General features: G+C 44.4%; 1 protein-coding gene across 3 annotated transcripts in view; it reads right to left on the bottom strand.

Moving 5' to 3' along the window:
• Nucleotides 1–24,315, bottom strand: part of nrp1a (neuropilin 1a) — an 83,709-nt gene that overhangs the window by 22,395 nt on the left and 36,999 nt on the right. For all 3 annotated transcript variants that reach the window (XM_072679373.1, XM_072679372.1, XM_072679374.1), the window contains 4 exons: nucleotides 20,794–21,021; nucleotides 16,919–17,074; nucleotides 12,792–12,958; nucleotides 1,120–1,275 (listed from right to left, as the gene is read on the bottom strand). In XM_072679373.1, the coding sequence (XP_072535474.1) occupies nucleotides 1,120–1,275; nucleotides 12,792–12,958; nucleotides 16,919–17,074; nucleotides 20,794–21,021 (707 nt within the window). The remainder of the gene's footprint in view (nucleotides 1–1,119; nucleotides 1,276–12,791; nucleotides 12,959–16,918; nucleotides 17,075–20,793; nucleotides 21,022–24,315) is intronic.

Here is a 24,315-nt window from a genome sequence, read left to right as displayed (position 1 = left end):
ACATACACACACACACAAACTTTTGGCTATATGTGTGCTGATCATCATCTTAAAAATATTTGATCCAAAAGAGGACACTGGAGACATGCAGGTGTCCACCGTAGTTAGGGTGTCCTGGCTGGGGTGGGTTTCAAGTAGGCCTAGGTTGTAGATAGAACTGAAAGGAGATGATTTGGTCAGATAGGCTATCAAGGCTATTTGCTGGTCTTGCTAAATGAGCAAGACACGACATCCTAACTACGGTGGACACCCGTGTATCCCCAATGTCCTCTTTTCTGAAGAAAAAAAAAACTAATGTTGTTAAGATGATGATCAGCACACATTCAATCAGGTGTGTCCAAACTTTTGACAGGTATATATACTTAGAAATGTTCTTGCAACTTTACTGGAAAAGATTTTTTTTTTCTTTTTTCTAATTTTAATGGTGAAAAAAAAAAAATGTTGATGTAATAATACTAGTGCATCATATTTATGTTATATATGTATATATGCACTTATGTGCTCTCCCTTTTTCCACTCCTTTGTTTTTTATTAATTCCTCTGTTTTTTTTTTCCTCCTTTCGTGAATAAATCCCTACCACAAGTGTTGACATCATTTCTCACAAGGAGAAAACACAGAATTCCCTGAGTCTCTCTGGCTACTGTGGTCGCTTTGGAGTTGTTTTTCATCTGTTTTTTACTGAGCTTGTAAACGCATTCGGTCTGTGAGAGTTGTAGCATTCCAAGCTGGGGGAATCATGGAGTCTGAGAAACTCAAGTGGGCATGATTTTCCGCACTGCAGTCTCTTCAGGATTAACACTTGTACTAGGCTACGCTTGAAGCGAGCACCGAGAAGCCTTCACATTGGGTTGGATCCATAGACCGTTTCACGCGTGTCCATTGTTCTGACCATTGTACTGCAGGGCTGCTTGGAAAGCAGCCTTGAGACCTCAGTGAACCACACTGGCTAAATAAAGAATGAAGCAGAGTGCCAAACCCGGAGTCCCTGCCAGGATCGTATCTTCTCATATATCACTGCCTGACGTTCCACAAACGGCGGTTTATGTGGCGTATAATGTGACGATCAACTACTTCAAATAAACAGGGTTAGGGGGATGTATGACGGGAGGACTTTGTACCTTCTGCTTGGAGCCTTCCTTCAGGGTGATCCAGTCTTCGCCGTTAGAGCTCACGTCAACTTTGTATGACTTCACAAAGTACTTCTTCTTGGTCTCCTGAGAAATGGCGCCCTGCAACCCAATGGCAGAGACAAAGCGCAGGAAACCGAGATCAACCTGGGGAAAGAGGGAGAAAACCGCAGAGTTAACTTTCTGCAAACCATCCAAACTCTAGAACAGCCGGAGATGTCTCTGCTCAAATCTGACTCAACCAGAACCACAACACAACGTTTATAATCTGAACCTGATCCAACAAAATTCGGTCCAAACCTGACCTGAACCAGATGTTCACAAACACAAACACTGGTTATCATATTAGAATGGCTGTACGCACACAGGTCCTGGCATTTGAGACTTCATTGCTAACAACATGAGAGACTCCAGACTGCCAGATTAAAAAGTACTTAAGGTAGTAAAAGATGTGACAAAGAACTGAGAGAAAGACTGAACGCAGGAGATGTTTAAGGGGTCCATATCTTAGATCTTTCTTGGGACTGTGTGGATTTATGGACTGTAAACTGCCATAATTCTTTTTACGTGGCTGTTTTCCGAATTGTCTTTGAATTAGACCAGCTGTTGTTGTTATTACACCTTTAAAGCAACATTATGAAGCATTTTTAACAGCTTCAGAATCATGTTGATGCTTCACTGACTGTAGTAGGAAGGATGGCGTCATTGATGGCTGCACAAGTTTTCTTGAGAGAACTGCATAAAGCTGCATAACCCGAGGCCTACTTGTGTAATATCCTGCAGCATGACTATACCGCCTCAGTCCACATGCTCCATCAGTATCTCTCATCTTGTCAAGAAATGCACGTTTAAGGCATGTCTTCCCTACAATGTGCTGCTCCATGGCAGTGTTGTAATGTAAACCACCAATTTTAGGCATAGCATGTACATAACCTCTGTTCTGGCTAGCCTATATCATGCCTCATTCCAAAAGCAGTCTGGGCTCAAACACTCCTTACAACGTCAGCGTGAATGGATGGGGCTAAACTGCTGTAGGCTCAAAAGACCGTTTACTTTCCATGGTGGACTACATTAACCGGGGAGTGAATGGTATCTTGTGGAACTTTACCAGTCTTTAAATATGAAATCACCCTCCTTTATCTGTATTTTTCCATGATATAGTGGAAGAGGAGCTTGAATCCGACCCAAATCCGACAGATATTTGAGAGACGATGTCTAAACTGAACAAACCTAATGGGAATATTCAGGTCCTGTAGGCTTTAGACAAACCTTTCAAGCTCTACAGTGAGACCTGTCTACTGTAAAACACCTAGGCCCACTTTCAGAGCCTCTGTGGAGATGTAGAAGGTATGATTGATTTCATGAATCTCAATTTAATAAAGGACGGCAGTGGTGGTGACGATTTAATTTCCTGTGATAGGACACAGGAGCTTATTGGATAAATGGAAGATATGGTGCTTCGCTGGCTACATGACTAAAGCGGTAAAAATAATGTATAAAAGAGGATAGATTTTCAGATGCGCGCGGTATTAAAAAATGAATGCTTCATAAAGGAATCATGAGCTCTGCTGGCATTACGGAGGCCTAGGAGTGAAGAGCAAGAGAGAAAGTGAGGAAGGCTCGTGGTTACTGGCACAGGCTGAATGTACAGGCAGTGTGTGTATGTGTGTGTAAGGCAGTTATAGCTCGCAGCTGTAGCAGATTTCTAGATTTGCAGACTGTGCACTTTTCTGGTCTGAAATTCTAGATAGACCAGGCAGGAGCATGCCTGTTAAACTAGGGTTGCTTCAGACACACACTGTGGTTCTGACTGTGTTTTATGACAGTACTGTACATCCTGTTATCCATGAAAAACACATCCCCTCGTGTCACTGCCTCACTCCCTGTAGGCACAGTTAGACTAGACTGCACATGCTTAGACCTAAGCAGAGCTTACATAACCATGACCTGGACTGTGGACTGATTGATTTTGCAGTTTCTGCGCTTGGCTCCTTAAGAGCTCTGCTCTTAACAGTTAAGGACACAGAAATGAATTTGCGTTATTACTTGGCTTTGAGCAGCAGTTTACCAGAGCAACTTACCTCCCAACTTATAATGTACTACACTACAGCAGACCCTCTACTGTTCCATATGCATCAGTGTATTGTGTATATACAGTACACAGATGCATCTTACATACATACAAACAGCCAGAAATAAAAGTTGGGAGAGGGAGAGGAAGAGGGAGAAAGAAGTTGGAAGAGAGGGTGAAGGAAAAATTGAGAGAGTCAGGAGAGAGAAGTACAGAAAGTTCAGAGAAAGGAGACATAGAGAGAAAGAGAGAGAGAGAGAGAGAGAGAGAGAGAGAGAGAGGGAGAGAGAGAGGGAGAGAGAGAGAGAGAGAGAGAGAGAGAGAGAGAGAGAGAGAGAGAGGGATGGAGAGATAAATAGAGATAGCTAAAAAAGAGAGGGAGAGCTGGGAGAGAAAGAGAGAGAGAGAGAGAGAGGGAGAAATAGAGAGAGTTGAGAGAGATTGAGGTAGAAATAGAGAGAGAGAGAGAGAGTGAGGGAGAAATAGTGAGAGTTGAGAGAGAGAGAATTGGGAGGGATATAGAGAGAGAGAGGCTGCTTGCGTGTTGTGCATTATCAGTAGAAAAGCCAGACTGACAGTGGTGCTTCTCTGTCCTCTGCTGGATTTGTTGATTTTGTGACACTAATATAGAGTAAAGCGAGCTGAAGGAGAGACAGTGCTTTGCAGAGGTGCTTGATCGAATGCCCTGCTAAAAACAGAGACAAGCAGCTGATGGAAGTTCACAATGCATCAGTGGGGAGCTTTGACACTAAGTTAGCTTTAGACACTCATGCACTGCGGGTGGAGCAAGCTCCAAATAACCACCAAACAGCAGAGATGAAGATGCTCCCCTGAGGACCATCACTTTCATCATCTAGAAATTGAGGTCACGCCACGCGCAGGCCCGCTCTCAAGACATACCACTTGAGAAGCCAACGCTTTCAGCAGTTTTTAGAACCTGCATTGTGTATCAGGGACATGCAGTTATTAAAGGACAGCAGTCTCCAGACAGCGGCCATGGTAACCGCACATGAAAATCCTGGATGGCTGAACGTGACAGGATTAGGCAGAGCACTGCTGGCTGTTTTTCTTGCTGTGAATTTCATTTCATATTATACAGTCAGTCTACTGTAACTTCCAAGACATCCATGCTAAAGACTAAAACAGATGGAACTGAGTACCAGTTTCTCCGGCTTTCTTTTTCTAACCTCTGTTTTTTAAGTGATGCAGTCTACTGTTCTCGCTGTCTCAGAGAAGGGCTGCCTTATCGTATAAACTCCTCTGTCTCACAGCGTCTTAATTTTTAATAAGATCGAATAAACACCCACATACTGACAGGCAAGTCTGCTCTGAGCTATGTATAGGAGTCTTTGTGTGTCTAGATAGAGTTGGGCCTGGGGATTTCCAGAATGGACCTTCAGCTTTATCTTTTCACTGAAAAAAATCCAATCTGGGATTTATATACTGGACCATAGATCTGGAATAGTCACCAGCACTAAGTCCCACCATGTCTGATGGGACCTGATGATTTTTTAATAATATTTCTTTCTGTCCGTTAGCGAGTCTCAGTGTAGAGCTTGCTGTTGAAATATACATGGCCTAAAGGGCAGGCATGTGGCCTGAGTGGAAGCTGACTAGAGAAAAGGAGAACTGATCAGAGATGTGGAGAGCAGAAACAGATCTGAGATCAGAGAGATAGTCTCAAGGAGAAAAACACCCTGGATCAATTTCAATGACCCAGCTGATTCCAAGTCATCCAAGCCGAAAAGAGAGAGAAGGAGAGAGAGAGGGAGACTGGATGAGAAACATAGATAATGGAATTCATGAATACAAAAAAGAGATGGTGAGATGGAGAAGATGAGGAATCAGGGCAGTCACTGTTACCCACTATAGCTAGCGGAAAATGCTCTGGTTGGGCCAGTGACTGCAGAAAACATGGACGCTGTGGTTCAATTCCTTTCCATTCTACAGAAATGAAGCCAAAACTGTCCACCATGTTGTTAAATTTGTAACCAGAGTCTGCACAGTAGAGACCAGAGGCAGAGCCAGACTCGCCTACTCATTCGGTAGACCAGCTCCCTCCTCCCAGACCTAGCGTATCTCAGACCGCCTTCATTGAGCTTAAAGTGCAAAAGCAGAGCTTTTTCCCTCAGATTCCTAGTTTGTCCAGTAAGTTTGATGTTTCAACAGTAAAAGTGCAGCTCATGGAAATTTCTAAGAGTAACCCCGCCTTCTTATGATACAGCAGAATAAGGTTTTAAAAACTAGGGGTTTTCTGGGAGAAAATGTGCTGATATTAGCATTAAATGAAACCAACTCAAAACGAAATTCATGGTTACATGGAACAGCATGAGGGATCAGATATGGGATTCCCCGAGATAATGAGGAACTATGCAAAAGCTTTCCAAATGCCTGCCATACTAATACATATGCATGTATTGTGCATTTCCCAGACCCTGACTTTTTCACAGAACACCATGAGCGCACCATTAGTATACTGACCAATAGTTCCTTATATGATCTGACATGAACCCCAAGCCCACAGCCTGGGAAACTTCAGGTCAAACATTCTTGACAGTTCTTGAAGTAAAAACATTTAGCAATTTGTGAAGGTATGAGTGTGTGTGGTGTGGTTAAAGAAAGAGAATAGGTTCCCAGGCGAGAGTCAAACCTGTTGGAGACTGTAACCATTGTGAGAAAGCGTGTAAGTTGGAACCTCCATGTCCCTTGAGTATTATTCATTTTCAGGCCGTGCTGACCCAGCAAAAACCTGCGCCAATTTTCTGCTCTCCATTCTTCTTTGTTCTCTTTTTTTCAGATTTGAAGGATTTATATAAGAGGGAGGGGCTGGAGAAATGCCAATCATCAGACAAATGCACTAACACAATCTAAGGCCCGGAGTGTAATTTACACCTCACAGGGCCACACACCCTTTCCCACGACACATCACTCATTTAATCCATGGCGATGCAGCCCAATTCGATTAAAGATAAAAAACAAACCATCTCGTGTTTCCTTATTGGGAGGAGCCCCAGAAGTGTTTTTAACTTTACAGAATTCCCACAACTACAAACTGGTACATGAGGACATCACAGTTCTCCCTTCTATTACAGAGAAGCCTTTTCAATGAGCCTACCACCTACCAAGGTTAACAGGGAAAGCATAGCCACAGGTTACCCCTCACCATGTAATAGACCTAAAATGCCCTGTGGGTAAGAATGCCTGACCCTGGATCAGCCTCTACCCTTTTTCATATCCAAATGAATGCAGTTCAGTAACTGGGAAAACTGCTTGAGCTCAGTATTATTGGTTGTGGACTGAAAAAAGGATAACAGTGAAGAATCCCCAATGATAATGTAAAGTAGGCCAAGACAAGGCTTACATCAGTAGCACTTTGATTCTTCGAGAGTTAAAACAGCTCTGATCTTGGATCAGCAGTTCTTTTCCCAATCTTAAGTATGACCAGTGAGGTGTAAGAGCTAGATCTGGCAGAGGATCAGCCCTCCCAACCACAGAGAGCTTCAGTCATTGCGCTAAATAAGAACAGAAAGGCAAGAACAGAATTAGCCTCATTTTGCTTTGTAGGCTGCCAGTTAAGCCTTGTGTGCAATTAGATTAACAGGGAGGGTGTGTATGTGTGGGTGTGCGTGTGTGTGTGTGTGCGTGTGTTTCACCACACTGGGGGTGTGCTTGTGTGTGTGTGTCTCTATGTGTGCGTTTGATGAGACTACTCTGGTGGCAGTGGATAACACAAATTTGCCGTAATCCTCCCTTAACCCTGTCGCACACTTAATAAACTTTCTCCATAACCCCACCACACACTCATTACGTGTTCTCCATGGTGAGTGTGTGGCATTAGCTGGACTGTTTCTTCGGGCTATGGAAGTTCTGGTCTGGCTGGCAGAGTCTGCTACGGTGGTTTAGTTTAGTTGAGAGAATTCAAAGGGCCTTGGAGCTTCAAAAGCTGATCCCAACTGTTTGTTTCTCTGGTAATAGCGCTTGTGGGAGGGTGTTCAGCTCACTAGGAGGGTTTTAAAAAAAAAATCTTTTCCCTGTCTAAGGAGAGAAAACACAGCCGCATCCCCCCTCACACGAATGTGGGGGCTGAATGCATAATTTGGCGACGTGGGGAATTATACTGAGTTTTTCTCTTCGTTTGGCTCTTCTTATTTGCAATTCCTTTAGAGCAGAAAAAAGGGAAAATAGTCCTCAACATAGCTGATCATTAAAATCACAGATTGTCCTGCATGTCTCAAATTCAAATACCATCTGGCAGAGGTCAGCCAGGTGCAGTCAGTGGAGAGGAACTGAAGGGCAGAGCAGGGAGTCACTTCAGCCTCAGCCAAGCAAACACAAACTGGGGCCGGCTGCTACCCCAGGCCAAAGATCTCGTCATCCATCAAACCCTACCTCTGCTTCTCCGACTTCACCCATCAGCACCTGGCTGCCACGAAAGGCTTCTCTAAAATTCCATTAACTACAGGTATAATTAATTTGCATTTTCATGAAAATTGTATTAGTGCACACTGTGAGACCTATGGGCTCCTCAAAGACCTCCCATCCATCACCGAATTTACCTGCCGGAATTAGCCTGTGTTATTTTTAGCACTCTGGCACCTCTTTCTCGTGGCATTAAATTATGCACATGCTCTTGAGAGGTGATCATCTATTTCTGAGACAGTGAGGAACGAGATGAGCCTGGCTAAAAGGGCGAAAGATATGCATGCATCTATCCAGGGAGGGAAATAGTAATAAAAAGGAGCAAGCTTTGGTGTTTCATTTCTTTAGCATTTAGGTCCAATGGGCACTAACAACAAGCCACTTCAGAGGTTTCATCAATTTGTCAGTCAGTTTATTGGCTGGTGTATGGAGTCAGCAGCCTGGATCGAGCTGTTTGGGCATGTCTTTTGTCTCAGTATCAACTTTGGCTCACAGAACACTATTATGTGGTTAGCGCTCATATCTTACGTGATTGGGGCCAAGCATAAATAAGACAACAATGAGCTGATCGATGACTGATCGAGGATTTTGGCAGGCCGAGGACAGGACTGGCAGTATGAGCAGTCCGTCCTTTATTACAAGCTAATATATTTATGTATTGTTTATTTATATTGTTAGTGTTATGCAAAGACCTTGCATCTCCAAAACAGCAATTTTACAGGAGAAGAAAAAACCCTTCTTAACTTTCAGTAAAATTCAATGATATTTTATTCCAAGTAATTTTGGAGCATTTCTATTGGTCCATTCATCACGAAATTCTGACACAATGTAAAGACCAACTATGCAAAAAACTATCCAGATCCAAATTATGTCAAAAGGTAAAAAACTAGATACATGGCTTCTAGGCAAGAGCACTAACAACACTAAATGAAACTCTCTTGCAGGGCAGCTGCAGCAAAAACAACCCTCTTCCAGTGATAGGATGTGACTAGCACAGGTGTGGTGCTAGCAGGGCGGCCCAGTCTGACACCAGCGCCACAGGCTTCATCATCAGAGACTCTCATGTTAATTACAGGCACACTGTCTAATTACTCTTCAGCTGGCAGGCCGACAGCTCCTGTCTCAAAATAGAAGCAGCTAATACTTTAATTGAAGAGGAAGAGCTAGGCACAACAATGGAGAACGGACGTAGCCGCGTCCCGTTGACCGCGGCTAATTGAAAGCACATTCTGACGGCAGGCAAAGAAAAACAGGATACGGTCGAGCGCGCTGTTACAGCGGCTGACACACTGCCCCTTCCTCTCGCTCAGACCATTTCAAGATAAACGAACGCTTAGTGGCCAGCGAGGAATGTTTTCTTCAGGGGAAGTCTATAATTACTGCCTGATTCAATGGCCTTTGCAGGAATTCCAACTTTTATTTTCTTTGCAAAATGAGTCTGGAGCTGAAGACGATGGCATAATGGTCGGGTAGAGGGGTCACTCTGATTGCCTGGCACTTTCCCTCCTCGGCCCCATCAATCAAGCCATGACGTTAGAGGTCTACTGGGCTGTGAGAGAATACGAAAGGCCTGCAATGAAACTTAGGCACTTATTGTTTTGAACACTCTGCCCTCCTGCCTGATTCATTTCTGAGAACCAGACGAAGGCAAACATCCTCCTGTGGTGCTTCAGGAGAAGGACCCTCGTGTCTCTTTGATTTCTCTCCCGATCAAACCATTTGCGGGAACAGCACGGAACAGAGAGGCAGTGTCTATATAAATGAACCACTGCGTATTCAAAAGGCCAGCTCATATATGCTAATGCGGAGACACCGACAAGAATGCTTATAAGGTTGTGATTAATAAAACAAAACATGACATCCACCATGAGAGACCTGCATCCTTCTATTAGTAGAGAGGCACTTTCAAGTATTGACAGTTAACTTTTTTCCTCGGAATAAGGATGTATTATTCATGCGTGTTCTTTGATCAATGGCGTCTGTCGGAGCGAGTAAGTCGGACTTAAGATCTCGCACTGCTTCCTCGCTCACACTCAGGCCTTTCGCTGCTTCATGGTGCTTTGCTGCCTGACAGAACACATTCCTCATCACACTCTGTTCTCGAGGGATGGGAAATTGTCTTTCCCGGAGAATCCCTAAGGGGCCCACTGTTTTTTAGGTTGTAGCATGTCTCTCAAAAAGACATCCACTTCCCTCAGTGAGTCTCAGTGAATGTGTTGTGCAGACGCGCATGTCTCCCCGGCCTCCGTCATGCTTTAGCCAAGGCTTCCGATTGAAACCAGGCCGACTCCATGAACGCAACAAATGTGCTGAACCTTCGAGAAGGCCGTGTTTTTTGGGTGCACAGCATGTCCGAAAAATCCACAACTGATCGATGGTTCAGCGCCTCATGGGGACGGGCTTTCAAAGAGAGTTCAAAAAAAATATGAGCCCTGAGCCATCTCTGATCTTTCAAGCTCTTCTACTGCTAGTGCATGACTTGGCAAAGCTCCCCGAGACCATTCTTCTTGCTTCTCCTATCACTCATAAGGCAGAGCTCTCAATGGACAGCTGTCTGTTCATCTCGACGTAGTAAAAGCAGTCTATTCTTTGGGCAGCTAGATGGGTTACCAACAATTCAAGGCCAAGCTGCAGCTCAAAAGCAGATGCCGGACTGAATCTGGACTGGATTTCGAGGGGATTCAGAGTGAACATAGATGACAAAGGCTGGCTCTCCAATAGAATAACACACAAGAGACGCGTAGCTATGAATTAAAAAGTGGCTGCCGCGAATTACACATCTGCTGCAAATTGCCATTGGGAGAATTAATGAAATAAATAATAAATTGCTGATATGAGTGAGAGGCGATGGAGGAGGGATGAGAGGGTGATTTGTGCATGCTGAGTGGATCGAGCCATTAGAGGGCGAGAGATTGTTGTTGTGGCTCACCGACAAGTTTAATGAAAGCGTAATGAAGAATTCCTCTCTTTTAATAATGCTTCTTATAATTAAACCGCTCCACACGTGCAGGTCGAGAGAGTGAAGAGAGGAGAGAGGAGAGAGAGAGAGATGGGGGGAGAAAAGGACTTCTTTAAATTATAAATCACTCATCCTCGCTCTTTCTCGGCAGGACTCCAGCTTTGTTCCCTTGGAAACAGATGTGCGGGGCTCAACTTTGACATCTGATTGGCCGAGAGGGAATAGAGGGGTATTGCAGTTCAGGGCTGAAACAGAATACTGTTTGATTTGCCTGAAATTTTCCCTGCCCAAAATAAAGCACCCTCTCTAATCAATACTCTTCAGAGGATTCCGAACGGCTGCAGAATCCAGCCTCTCCGGCTCGGTGGGAGACAGTCCATTTAGAGTTTCATTAAAACCTGAAAATGACTAAACAAGTTCAGTAAGCAGAGAGGGCTGCTTAATTACACTACATAAAATATGAAGTGGCAAGAGTGAAGCGGCGCGGAACCGCTACGCTGAGTGAACGAAGAAAAGGCGATTTTTCCCTATTTTTCTCCCACAGCCATCCATTAAAGAAACTCATTTACAGCCAGAGCAGAAAGCAAAGCATTAGTCAGGCTCATCTGGAGCTAGATACGTACGTTCCACAACATTGTGGCTCCAGCTTTGGGGGTCTTGTTTTAAGAAGACGATCCAAAGCAGCCACAAATGCACGCAAGCAGTTGTACTGATATGAAGACCCTTCGGCTGGAATCTTGTGGTCTGTAAAACGAGCAGAGTTGATTATCGATTGCCTTTCAGAGCTACATCTCAGTAGAGCAGTGGTGTAGTCCACTCTATCAGACTGAAGACCCAATCAATGCCATATTGAGAGGATCCAATAAACCACAAGCCTGCCGAGTCTTTCAAGACAAAGGCAGTTTTAATAGGGAGGAAACCAGGAAGATGGACAGATAGAAAGAGAGAGAGAGGGGAGAGGGAAGGAGACAGGAGAGTAGACAGACCACCTCTTGTCTGGGCTCCACATTGTCTCCTAGAGGCTTTTCTCCCTGCCTCTCTCTCTGGCCATTCCATGGCATGACGGAATTCCCCTCTAAACATGGAAGTCGATGCACAACCCTGCCACTACAGCCTCTTGAGAATTCTTCTCGGGACAAGCTTTCTGCCTTGCAGGAAGTGCTAGAGAGTGCATGCACGCACCCCAGTCTTCCCCAGTCAAATGCAGCCTGGAACACTATGGTTCCTCGTTCCCGCTGGGCCAAGGGCCCCTTCAATTGAATCAATTAGTCTGCAAAGCTAGAACACGGGGCCTCCAGGACAATATTTTGATAGCAATAAAGAAAAGTTCCTTTATGGACCTCCCCGAGCAAATATTTTGGCTGTGGGTCGGCTCTGTTATTAGCCCCCTGAGGAGACTGTTTGGCCCAAAACTTTCCAGAGAAGTGAAGATTGTAAAATAAATAAGTGGAGGTCTGAGATTTGACGATGCCCGTGGGCTTTGGGTTAGAGAAAGAACCCAAACATGCTGAAAAAGAGCCTTCTGAGGTCCTACACAGTCTGTTGGGAGCATTGTCATCATGTCACCGCAATGAGCACAGCCCAGATTTTTCTTTTTTCACCAAAGTGCCAAAACTAAAATCCTTTGAAGATGTTTCCTCGGTGTAGGACAACGCTTGTTGGAACTTGCTGGTACAGTCTGGGCCAAAACAGGTAAGAGGAGGTGGCTGTCCCTCAAACATTCCTACTACACATCTCACTCCTGAGGTTAGAAAAGTGCATCTATAATGTGGGTCTGTGGGACTGTCATGTAGCCTACGGTGATTCATCACAGTTTAAGGGTGTGCCAAACAAACCGCTGGTTGCCCGCGAAGGAGGAAATTCATTAGAGACTCATCACTGCTGGCTTTCAAGAAAGAACCACACAGCCGCGCCAAAAGAGTCAGAAAAACGGCAGGGTCGCGTTTAGCTTGGACGGCAGTCAGCCGATCCATCATAATGCTGGAAATCCAGATCATCCTACTTGTACTGGAAGAGTGAGAGTGCCCTACAAACCCTGTCCAAGCTTCACAAAGTGCATGAAGATGCAGACGCTCTTACAGAGATTTTCTCTGCCAACGACAAATCCTTTCAATGTTACTAATTCAAGGCACTACGTGATCTATCTGACAGTGTGTGTGTGTGTGTGTGTGTGTGTGTGTGTGTGTGTATGTGAATGTGTGTATCCTCCAGTACCTGAATCCATTCCTTGTTGGAGTCTTCCAGAGGTGTCCAGCCGTTTTCAAAATTGTTGAGTCTAGAGCGTTCTGGAGACCAGTTGGCATTGTACTGGGATGAAGACACGATCTGGTCTGAGGGGATCTCGCCAGACTCTACACCCAGTGGCTCCATGCAGTCGAAGTCTGAAAAAGAGAGAGAAGGATAAAAAAAAGAAAACAGTTAACTGGAAAGTTACAGACAGGTTCCAAAGAAAGCACACATCACCTTCCACCCCAACCCAGAGGCTTTCTCCTGGGAGTGGGTCACTCAAGCATGCAGCACTCTCCATCTCTGGTGACCAGAATAACACATAAGCTCTCTCCTCCTCCTCTCTTTCCCCTCTCTCTCTCTCTCTTTCTTACTCTCTCTCTCCATGAAAAGTTCTATTTAATGGAAGCACTTTGGGAGTGTACTACATTAAGACATAAAGCTTTATTCATGAAACATTCAGTTTAAGCTCCTAACAAAAGCAGCAAGAGGAGTTATGGAGAAAATGCAGGAAGTTTGCACCCGGTCGGAAAAGTTCCTCTCTAGGCATTTTATGTCTCTGGCTCAGGTTAGGCCTGCTTTTCCTCAGAGCTAGCGCTGAAAGAATGGAAAAATGGAAAGGCCGTATATCAATCTTAATATCTACCCCACCACCCAGGCAGGGGCATCTCGGGCTGTTTATGTTGCTGTGGGGCAAATGACTAGAGGCATGCTGTCCCAGTGTCCTGGGACAGAAAGGTCAGCCTGAGTTCAAGCCATCACCGTCCACAGGGGCACCGTCCAGACGCTCACAGACAGGGTTGGAGGGCTCCATGGGGAAAGATGACCCGAGAGATGAGCTAATTAAGTGACCTGAGGTCAGCAAACATAAACACATGCACACGCACAAACTGAAACACTACATGAGTGAGATCACACTGATTAACGTTGCAGCTGAGGGCCTGAACCAAGAGCAGAGACATGCGCCAAAAGCCCAAACATAATGAATTCGGAGTTTGTACAGATACAATGTCGAGACGTGGGCTTGTTCATATGATCCAGATGTGTTATATATATTATTATAGTCTGAGGAAAACCTTGTAGCTGTGAATAATAACTGTCAATTGAAGTTAAAGGAATGAGCTTTTATTCCAGGTCATTTTGGTCCATCCAGCAAAACATGAGCACGTAATGCAAAAACTGAAAAGCAGCAAAAAAGGAGACACACGTTTAATGTTATGAACACCTATTTAAAAAAGAGTTTTCCTTATTATCCACACTTTAGAATAACAGCTATAAATACAAGACATCAGAGCTATAAAATAACACATACAGAATTGTCCATCAACTTCACCACTCATCGTCACACAAAAATCGGCTTGCCATCTCCAAAACCTTCAAAACTTTCAATAGACGTCAATGTAAAAGTCCTTTTTTGAGTGTTTCTATTGGTCCATATATCATAAAAGACCTCCTATTACCTCAATATGTAAACACTGCAACTGATCATCAGTACCTAAGGACAGGCTTCAGTATATGCTGTGCTATCACTGGTTTGCCGTAAATGAAAGCACATCCTATTACTTTACATGAACAAATAATGGCAGATTTGTGGAGTACTGGAGTAAAAAGTAGAGTATCTGACTTAACGCAAGAGTGAAAGTAACAGCTTCAACTGAAAGCCTACAAACGCTTCAGTAAAGTACAAATAATTGAAAACAAAGTATTTTAAGGACAATAGTGAAATACTTCATTACTGTCCACCACTGACTTGAGACAAATGCATTCAATCAGTATCCAAACTTTTGACTGGCAGTACTAGTTAATTAGCCCTGGTGCACACGCACTAATGCGGAGTAGATGAGTATACTCTCACACTGCAGCTAAGTGCCTGAAGCAGCATTCACACACACACACACACACACACACACACACACACACACACACACACACATACACACACTTCATGGCCTAGAGACGATGGTCTGGGCACTTGTAACAGATGGAGCGAGCATCTGTGTTAGCTGATAGACAGCAGTTTGAGCAGCTCACACTGACTGTTCACACACTGCATCTCTGTATCTTCACACTCGCACACACACACACACACACACACACACACACACACACACACACACACACACACACACACACACACACACACAGCATTACTTGCGCTCTCTCTCTCTCTGCCTTTCTCATCTTCTCTAAATGCTCTACACAAAAATAAAGGTGCTACAAAGGGTTCTTTGAGCGACTGCATAGAAGAACCACGTTGGATGTGTGAGAGATTTGAAGTGTGAGGAACCTCTGGAACCCTAGGTTCATTATTCTGTTACTAATCCTAATGCAGGGTCCTGTTTTAGGGTCTAATTATGGGAGTGCTGCAGTTATGAAGGTGAAGAACTAAAGGGTGGGCCTACGTCCAGGGTCTAAGCACCTTTTTTGATTTGTGTGATATTTCTGAAAGGCACTCTGCTCAAACACCATCACATTTCTTCTTCACTTTGACACGTCTCCTAGCTTCTCTCTCTTTCTCTCTGTTTACTTCTTTAATCACTCCCTCGTCCTGTTTCACTCTCTTCAGCCTCTCTCTTGGAATAATCAGTAAATCACTCAGAATGCAGTCAGCAGATAAAGCAGTTACGTTTCTGTGCCTCTCTCACTTGGGGGATGAATATTTAACATTGGGCCATCTCTTCGGCTGTGTATCGGCGCCTCCTCCACAGCACCCTGCCCAGGCACAGAGGAGAGGAGGAGGCCCATGGAATGTAAATTTATGGAGGTGATAAATAATTGATAACCTGCGTCTGCCCCTCACGGCTCCAGCCGAGAAGAAACAGAAGAAGCTCCAGCAGAAGAGAGTGAAGAAAGGCATTAGCTACATGATTTACATGATTTTCAAGGGACTAACAGGGGATGCGAGTATTAAAAAGGATCCAGCTTTTTTTGACGGTTGTTGCAATGAGTTCTTAATTTCAATGCTGAAAAAAAATTAAATCTTCTATCGTGATTTTTTTTAATGCACTCGGAGAGAGAACGGGAAAACCACTGATATTAAGGGAGGTATGGTATCAGCTATCCTTTCTACTGGGTGAACATTTCATGGTGAACCATGAACCAATAGAAATGCTCCAAAATGTCTTTCACGTCGACTTTCTTTGAAAGTTAAGAGGGTTTCTTTTCCTTCTCTGTATCTGGAGATACAGGGTTTTTGCGTGACAGCAACAATATATAAGATATACTATGAAAGCAGCTTTAGGACAACATTCATAACTAACAACCACAGGCCTCCAGGCTCGACACAACACTCCCCAAGAGAGGCGTAATCTGATTTACGAGGGTGCGGTGCTCATGGATATTCTTGTGGTGGTACATTTACAAATGAAATGTAATTTTTAGTCACAACATTTCTCAAATTGGGGTGAAGAGGTGAAGCCCCTGGGTTACTGCGTAAAAGAAGTGGCAGGGAGCTGCCTGGTAATATGGTTGCATTCATGTGTATGTGTGTATGTGTGTTAGCTAGCTTTCATAAAGCGGAGGAGATGGGCCATGACTCCTAACACATTCACTTAATGAAAGAGGGCCGCAGCTGAGCAGGACGTGGTGATTTAATAACTTCCCACGATGCCTCATGTTATCTGTGCATGGAGTGGGTATGAGTGTGAGTGTGTGTGTAAAACACACTCTCTGGGTTATCATTTATATTGCACAGGCTATTACATACAGGGCCGCATGGGATGAACAGTGCAGAATGGCTGCATCTCTAACGAATGGCTAACAAAAACACTGGTTGTCTAAAACTGTGTAAAACTCTCAAACATTAAGGTGTTTTAAAGAGATATCTGAGTGCTGCCAGATAAGAACCACTTGTGGTCCCATAAAGAAGCATATTTGTCATAGAGATGTGGGTGAAGTACCTTTTAAAGGTTTAATAAGTGGATGTAAGTGTTCTTTACCAGTTTACTCATAGTTCCTTATGGGACCAAAAGTGGTTCTTCAATGGAATCACTTAAAGAACCCCAAGAAATGATATGAAATCACAGTAGAAATGGCCTGAAAACCCTTCCTTCTGAGGAGATACCAGGTATTTCTCTGACAGTGATGATACAGTATGATGCTGTGTGGTTACTGACCTTCAGGTACAGTCCTCTCCACCACAGTGAAGTTAGCAGAGAAACCTTCCTTAGCGATAGCACTGTCTGTGTTGATTGTCAAGGCCAAGATACCGGTGTAGGAGATGATTCTGCCTGGAGTGTTCTGTCCACAGTACCGGCCGATGTATGGTCCCACTGCAGAGAGAGAAAGAGAGAGAGAGAGAGAGAGAGAGAGAGAGAGAGCAGAGAACTGAATTTAAAGTGAGCTGCAACACAAACTAAAAAGTATTTCTTCATTCTTCTTAAAACAGTATTTCTTCATTTTTTAGGGATGAAAATATTGATACTGGATGCACTATTCAACCCCATTACTATATGCTTGGAAGTATGTGGGCGGTGGTGGTTACATCGTTTGAAATAGACATATTCAATTTTGTATGTAAAGGAAGTGTAAATGAGCCTGAAGTCTAGTGTAGTCACCAAAACCCACACTAAGAACTAACAGTAACACATGAAGGCTAATAACTGGTTTAATAGCCAGCATCAGAAAAGAACTATGGAATAATTGCCCTGTTATGGAATGTGTGCTGCTTAGGCCAGGATTTGCAGAGCAGAAGGACACACATGCACAGCGGGCATTGACTTTGGTTGACCTCCTAAAGAGACGTGGGAAATCCGCCGCACGCTTTCCACACCCCATTGTCACCATAATAATAAAAGTAAAGGCAGAAAAGTGCTGTTGAGCAGAAGGCAAAGGCCTTGGTCTGACTCTGGCTCTTTACAGTCATAAATTCCAGGGCTCTTTGTTAAAGCCTGGGCTGGTTTGGTCCCGAGGCAATTGCTGGTCACAGCCCAATAACTTCCCAAAAGTCTCTCCAAAAGAAAGGAGAGGGAAAAAGGCATAAGACAAATGAAGAAAGACCAAAAAAAAAGAGAAAGAGGAGGGAATGGCATGAAAGAATGGCAGTAAACGCATGGCCCGACACACGTTTCATTGAGCAGAGTCAATGAGTGTGCCTCAAATTCAAGAAAAAGAGTTGGGGCGGGGGAAAGGTAGTTAAAATAAATGTAAGTGGAGAGAAAAAAGAACAGCATAATTAAGAAGCCTAGCGTTAGCCAGCCTGTCTGTCCCCAGTCGATCTCCCTTTCTTGTTCTTTCTCGGCTATCTCATTCTCTCACTCATATCTGATTAGCAGCTCTATGATCTGAGGAAAGCGACACACTCCTGCTTGACTGAGCGCATGCTCCATTCACGCTCCTACAGATGAAAGAGACCGGTCAGCTGTGTGTGTGTTCTCAAACTGACCAGATAGATTAATCGTAGCAGGACTTTGTAAGAAGTAGGACCATGCATTCCAGATGTGAGCTGGTGTGTGTTTAGTTTTAAGCTGCCGAGACTCTCCACGCTGTCTACAGCCAGAATTATCTGCATGACTCAGTGCGGGCTATGAAATTTTTAATATCCACTCCGCAAACCCAGGCTCCTGCCTGCTAGTTCCCCAAGAGCAGGGACTGCGTCATGCCCTCTGTCTGAGACATGTTTGCTTGCAGACTGTCTCTATAGGCTAATTTCATACCTACTAACGTCTTGGCAGGACCTTTCCCAACTAATCTACTGGATCTACGCTACATGTCCAAATGTTTGTGGACACCCCATCTACGGAAAGCATTCTGATACTTTAAGTTGCACCTATTGCTGACACAGATGTGCAGATGCACCTTTATTTGTAGACTGTATTTAAGAACAGTAATCACAATTAGTCACCATTAACAGTTCAGCTCAGGTCCCATCTTAAAATGATGGCATATATTGAAGCTGCTAAGCTAAGCTAAATAATAATAGTCAGAAAGCTAAAATAAAATAAAGAAAGAAATAAAATTAAAACATGTCCAGGTGCTGGCTCTCCAGGTCTGTAAATCTGCTTCAAGAGTGGGCAGTGGAGTGGGGGATTACCCCCCTTGTTCCCGTAGAGCTCCATGGGAGCCCTGTCTCGCGTCTCCCAGCCTTTCCACGCTAATGCACTATTGATTGGTGTGGCTCCACAGGTAATGCAGCTCGAGTCTGGGTTGGAGAAACAAGTAGCGGCGAAACCTCAGAGCCTTCAGCCTTGCCTTGAAAACCCTGCTTTTCACCTCCCCCATCCCCACTTTCAATGTGGCAGAACACACATGAAATGCCCGCATGACCACCTATGGTTATTTGTCTATTTCAGGTCCTTTAACAGATGATCCTCAGATCTCTGATAAAACATCTCACATCTTCTGACAGCCACTGTTTTCCATTACAGCTTAAGTGTTAGCTACAGTAGCGCTCTAGCTAAGGGTATTTTCTGAGTAATAGTGGATAAGAGTGTCTGCTAAATGGCTTTAAGGTAAATGTAATGAAGTGTGCTTTAATGCCACATGAATGTTTGAGCTGGAGAAACAGAAGGTTGATAAATGGCATTTCGTCTATCTTCAAAATCGAGAACTATCACAGATTTCTATCCCAGGTGCCACCTTTTCGTGTTCTTCTCCACCTCTAAAAATAAAATGGGTGATAATAAAGTGTAATCTGGAGAAAGCCTTTGGGGGTTGGCAGTCTTCATTCCTAATTTGGATGCCAGTCTGCTTGTGATAGCCTTGTAGGAGCTTTCACAGATAAGAAGAACAAGACAAGAACACAGCCTTCAGATCTGCAAACTCTCTTAAGGGGAAAAAAGTGACTAGTATGAGTGACGCTGTGTTGTGATAAAGACTGAGCAGCTCTTTGGTGTTTAATGTGTTAAAAAACAGCTCTTCAGTGTGAGCTAACATAAACTCACTAGGCAGACACTAGGCCGTTTTACTGGTTCCATTACAGAGAAAGGGGAAAATGGCCTGTTTATCAGTCTTAGAGGAAGACCACTTATCCAAGTTTCCAATTAAAAGTATACACTGGGGGGGAAACACTGATCCTGGAGAGCCACTCTTATTCAAAGAAGTTAAATATAGGCCAGAGTGTGCATGTGCTGTATTCTCTACGTGCATGTACGCTTTGTGCGTCAGACAGAGTCCAGATAAGGCATCCGCTATCTAGACCCTGGTTTGGAGGAGGTTTTGTTTGGCTTTGCCTTGCGCAGTGCTGTTTTAGGGGCAGAATTTCCGTCCATTCTCCCCAGAGATCAATCGCACTGCATTGTTGGAGAGTGATAGCATCTACTCACTCTGATAAATGTCCACATTCACAAGGACAAGGTCACCCTGCTGACCTTTAGCCTTATTTAGGGCACAGAGCAAGAGACAGGAGGTGTGTGTGTGTGGGGGGGGGATACAATGTCTTTATTGTCTTGCTATGAACCAGTCCAGAGAACATGAAACTATAGGACAGAGAGTGACTGTGTTACAGGCAGTGGTAGCAACTAGATCAAAGCATTGCCCAGAGTTAACCAGAGTGTGTGTGTCTGGCTGCTCCCCAATTCAGGGGATGCATTCTTCGAAGGACGTGGTATAAGGCTGAACCGAAATGAGGTGCTTTGTGGTGAAATGTCTGTCACCTAGAAACCCCGGTGGCTAACCAGCATGCAATGAACATCGGGATATCTTGGCAAGTGAAGCATCCACCCATTGAATTTGCCTTGGAGGAATTCCCAACAGTGTTCCCATCAGTATTCCCATTACTCATACATTTATTTACTATGTGTTTACATACCTGTCATCATTAACCCCTTAATCCCTAGGCTAATAAGTATAATGTGGTATCGGGGGTATCAGGCCTCTGAGCTAGCTTGGCGATACCCCCCTGAAGATAGTTGAGGAGGGGTGGTTATAAGGTATTATAAGGAATTATATAAGCATTCCTATTCCATAACTATCCTCTCGACAGTGCTGTTCTGCATCCTTTCACTGCCTGGACTGCACCCTCAAGCTACATGGTGTCATCAGGGTGACTCACCACCAGGGAAGCCGTCCCAGATCTCCAGGCGGTCGTAGCGGCAGAAGACCCCAGCAGGAGGCTGTGTGTCGGGCTCCAGCTCAAAGCTCTCGAACTCCAGGATGATCTCCGACATCTTGGGTGCGAAGATCATGAAGGTGCAGTCCAGGTTGTTGGGGTACTTTTCAGGGAATCCCGGAGACTTGATGACCCCGTTCTTAGATGTGAAGTTTCTCGAGCATTCTGGGCCTGAGAGAGAGGGAAAGATAGAAGGAGGAGGACAAGAGTGAACGACTGATCCCATGAATGCCTTTATTGTCGTCGTAGAGTGAAATCAGGTTAGAAGGTCATTGCCAACAGCTGTAATTTTGGACCATTTCTGTTGATCCAGGCGCCATGAAATGTTCACACAGTGTATTTTTTTTTTTCAAATAGTGTAGTACAGCTGTGTAAGAGGAATAGAGACAACACAGTAGCACAACACTGTTTATAACACTAACACAAATGCAATGTTGATCAGCAGTGCAATGTTCAGCCTGTGATCCTTCAGAGAAAGAAAGACTGGAAAGCTAAAGACTGGTTTTAGTGCTGTTTTGTTCTCGAAAAAACAAAAAGAAAGGAGGGGAGGGGTGCAAACAGCACAGAAGAGACGTGGTGGTCCATACTGTTTAGCTCCATGACTGCAGTGTTTACGGTGCGTGGAGGAGGTAGAGGAGGAGGCCCACCCTGAAGCCTGTGGCTGTGCCGAACGCGGGTGTGTGGGCTAATAGGGGCAGAGCATGAGTGGAAACCCCAGTTTATATATTAGAGACTGTATTTCTAAATCCCAGGAGGACATATTAAAATAAGAACAATCACATCAAAATAATGACTTCTGAGGCAGGGAAACAGGCAATGACTCATTATAAGCTTTCATTCTCTCTCTCTCTCTAGTGTATCGTCTGGATTTAGTGTGTGTAAGTGTGTGTGTGTATGTACACAGAGCGAATACTGAAAGGCTTCAATCAGCAGCTCTGGACTGTTGGAGCTCTAAAGTAAACATGGCAGTCAGATCGTGTTCCAAAGCAGTGCCCCGCTCTACATCATTACAAGCCTGTCTAACATATGAGAGAGGAAAATTAAAGCCTTCTTCACACACACACACACTTTTGCTACATTTTTTCATAACAGCGAGTCATAACATTTACTGAAACACCCCAAGAGAGCTAGCTCTCTGCCGGCGAGGGGTGTCACTTCAGTTCACACATACAACACATCAGCGTGTTCGGTTTACGTCACAGCCGCCAGATTAACACGGTATAAAGTAACAAGGCCCAGGACTCAGGACATGAGCGCAGAAATACGCTCTCATCACGCTGTAATGCAGAGCTGACAGCATCCCCACTTAACACTGCAACGCTAAAAGGGAATTACTGCCATGGCCAATAACTGACGGACTGTTTATTAACGGTGGAGAAGTTTCAGGACTGCAGCCGAAGTGCGACCGAAAGTGCAGATGAAGAGAAGGCTGAGCAGAACGTCATGGGAAGGATAAGTGAAAAGCAGGAAGGTTGAAAACAGAGACAAATGACAGGGGCTCATACATACACTGCATGGCCAAATGTTTGTGGACACCCCTTCCATGCCAGACAGGGGCTAGAAAGATGGTATAAAGCCCCTCAGCATTGAGCTGTGGAGCAGTGGAGCTGTGTTCTCTGGAATGATGGTTGGTGCTTCAGTCGATACTTTTGGGATGAGTTGGGGAGTTGGGGGTGAGCACCATATGAGACATAAGATAATCAACATTATTCACTTCATCTGTGGATGGTTGTAATGTTTTGGCTCAATAGTGTGCGTATCTACCTAAGTGTAAAGAAATATATGTAAAATGATTTGTATAAAAGAAAACATATAAAGAGACAGGAGAATAGCAAAGAGAGAGTGAGAGAGAGAGAGAGTGAGAGAGAGAGTATTAGTGAAAGTGAAAGCAGTGTGTTGTGTGTTGAGAGAGTTCAGACTGCTTAAGTGGATGTGGCAAAGTGTTTTCTCTCTCTCTGTCTCTGTGTGTCATTTAGATTGCTGGGCTTTTTGCTCACGACCATCAGCAGCACTTCAGCCTGTCCCACACACACACACACACACACACACACACAGAAACCATAACGCTACCTGACTGCCTTTCCCCTCATTCCGTTAGCTGCCTTTTTACTCCTCTAAAGTAAATGCCTGCTGTGGAGGATTGAGTCTAAAGTGAGTTGACATTCAGTACCGTGCTAAAAGTTGAGCTTTTTTAACAGCGGATTGCTCCCCTTCCCCTTCACTTTAGGCCCAGTCTACTTCCCATGTTTGCCCCCCCTGTCCTTCCCTGTTCTTCACAAAAAGGTGCTATCAAATGCTTTTACTAAGCGTCTAAGTTTTTTTTGTTATTCTGGTACACAATGATCTGATGACACTGATTTTCTGTATATAATGGGCCAAAGTAACAGCCTAGCCTAGCTTAGCCTAGCCTAATGCTGTAACTAGAACAAATTATTCTTTGTCATTATTCCTGAGTTTCCCGAAAAATGTTGCTGTCCTCTCAGTGTCCCCTCTGCGCAGTGTGCGGTGAGATTTGTCATGCAGACACTTGCAGCTGAGCTTGCTCTGGTCAGCCTAGCATTGGCTTTTAGCCTTTTAGACACTCCTTCAGCTTTGACTCCTACTGTTGAGCTATGCTTTTTTTGCCTTCCTTTCCATATTCGCTTGAAGTAGTTGTAAGATTAAACTTTGAAAGGCGAGTTTTACAACAGTTTTACTTATAAAAGAGGAACAACAGTGTTTAAGGAGCTGTTTACCGAGCTCTTGTTATTTAGCTACACCAAGAAAAAGGCAGTTTTCCATTTAAGGTCACATTTAAAGTCCCCTATAGATGATCTACAGAACAGTAAACACTACGTAGACTATTAAAAACACACATAAATGGTATATCACTCTGCCCCGTACTAGAAGACAGGGTTCTTTATGTCCCAGAAAATCCACACAGTTTGATGATTTTCCTGCTGAGACTCATCCTCTAAACCTGGCCATTAGCAGCTGACTTGAACCAGGTGTGTTCGAGCAGGGAAATTGCCAAATTGTGCAGTACACCACCCCCCCATCCCACCCCCAGCACCAGAACTGAATAACCTTGGAGAATTTAAACAACACCTGGTGGGCAGTGGTGGCTCGGCTGTTAGAGCTTCAGGCTATTGATGACAGGGTTGTGGGTTCGATACCCGGGCTCGGCAAGCTGCCACTGTTGGGCCCTTGAGCAAGGGCCTTCACCCTCTCTGCTCCCCGGGTGCTGGAGTTGGCTGTGCATCACTCTGTGTGTGTACTCACTGCCCCTAGCTCACTAGTATGTGTTCACTACCACAGATGGGTCAAATGCGGAAGACACATTTCGCTGTACACAGTACAGTGACAAGTCCTTTACCTTTTGTCCATTTATTGCCAACTAATCACTGCTGACTCTAAGGCATGGAGGTTCCCACCAGCTTCACTTAAGTCTATGGCTAGCACAGTGCTTGGCCTGTTGAAATGCTC

This window comes from Salminus brasiliensis, chromosome 5, assembly GCF_030463535.1.
Source record: "Salminus brasiliensis chromosome 5, fSalBra1.hap2, whole genome shotgun sequence".
In the NCBI taxonomy this organism is placed as follows: domain Eukaryota; kingdom Metazoa; phylum Chordata; class Actinopteri; order Characiformes; family Bryconidae; genus Salminus; species Salminus brasiliensis.
Note: the sequence above shows the minus strand (reverse complement) of the source record. Positions and strands in the feature narration are given on the sequence as shown.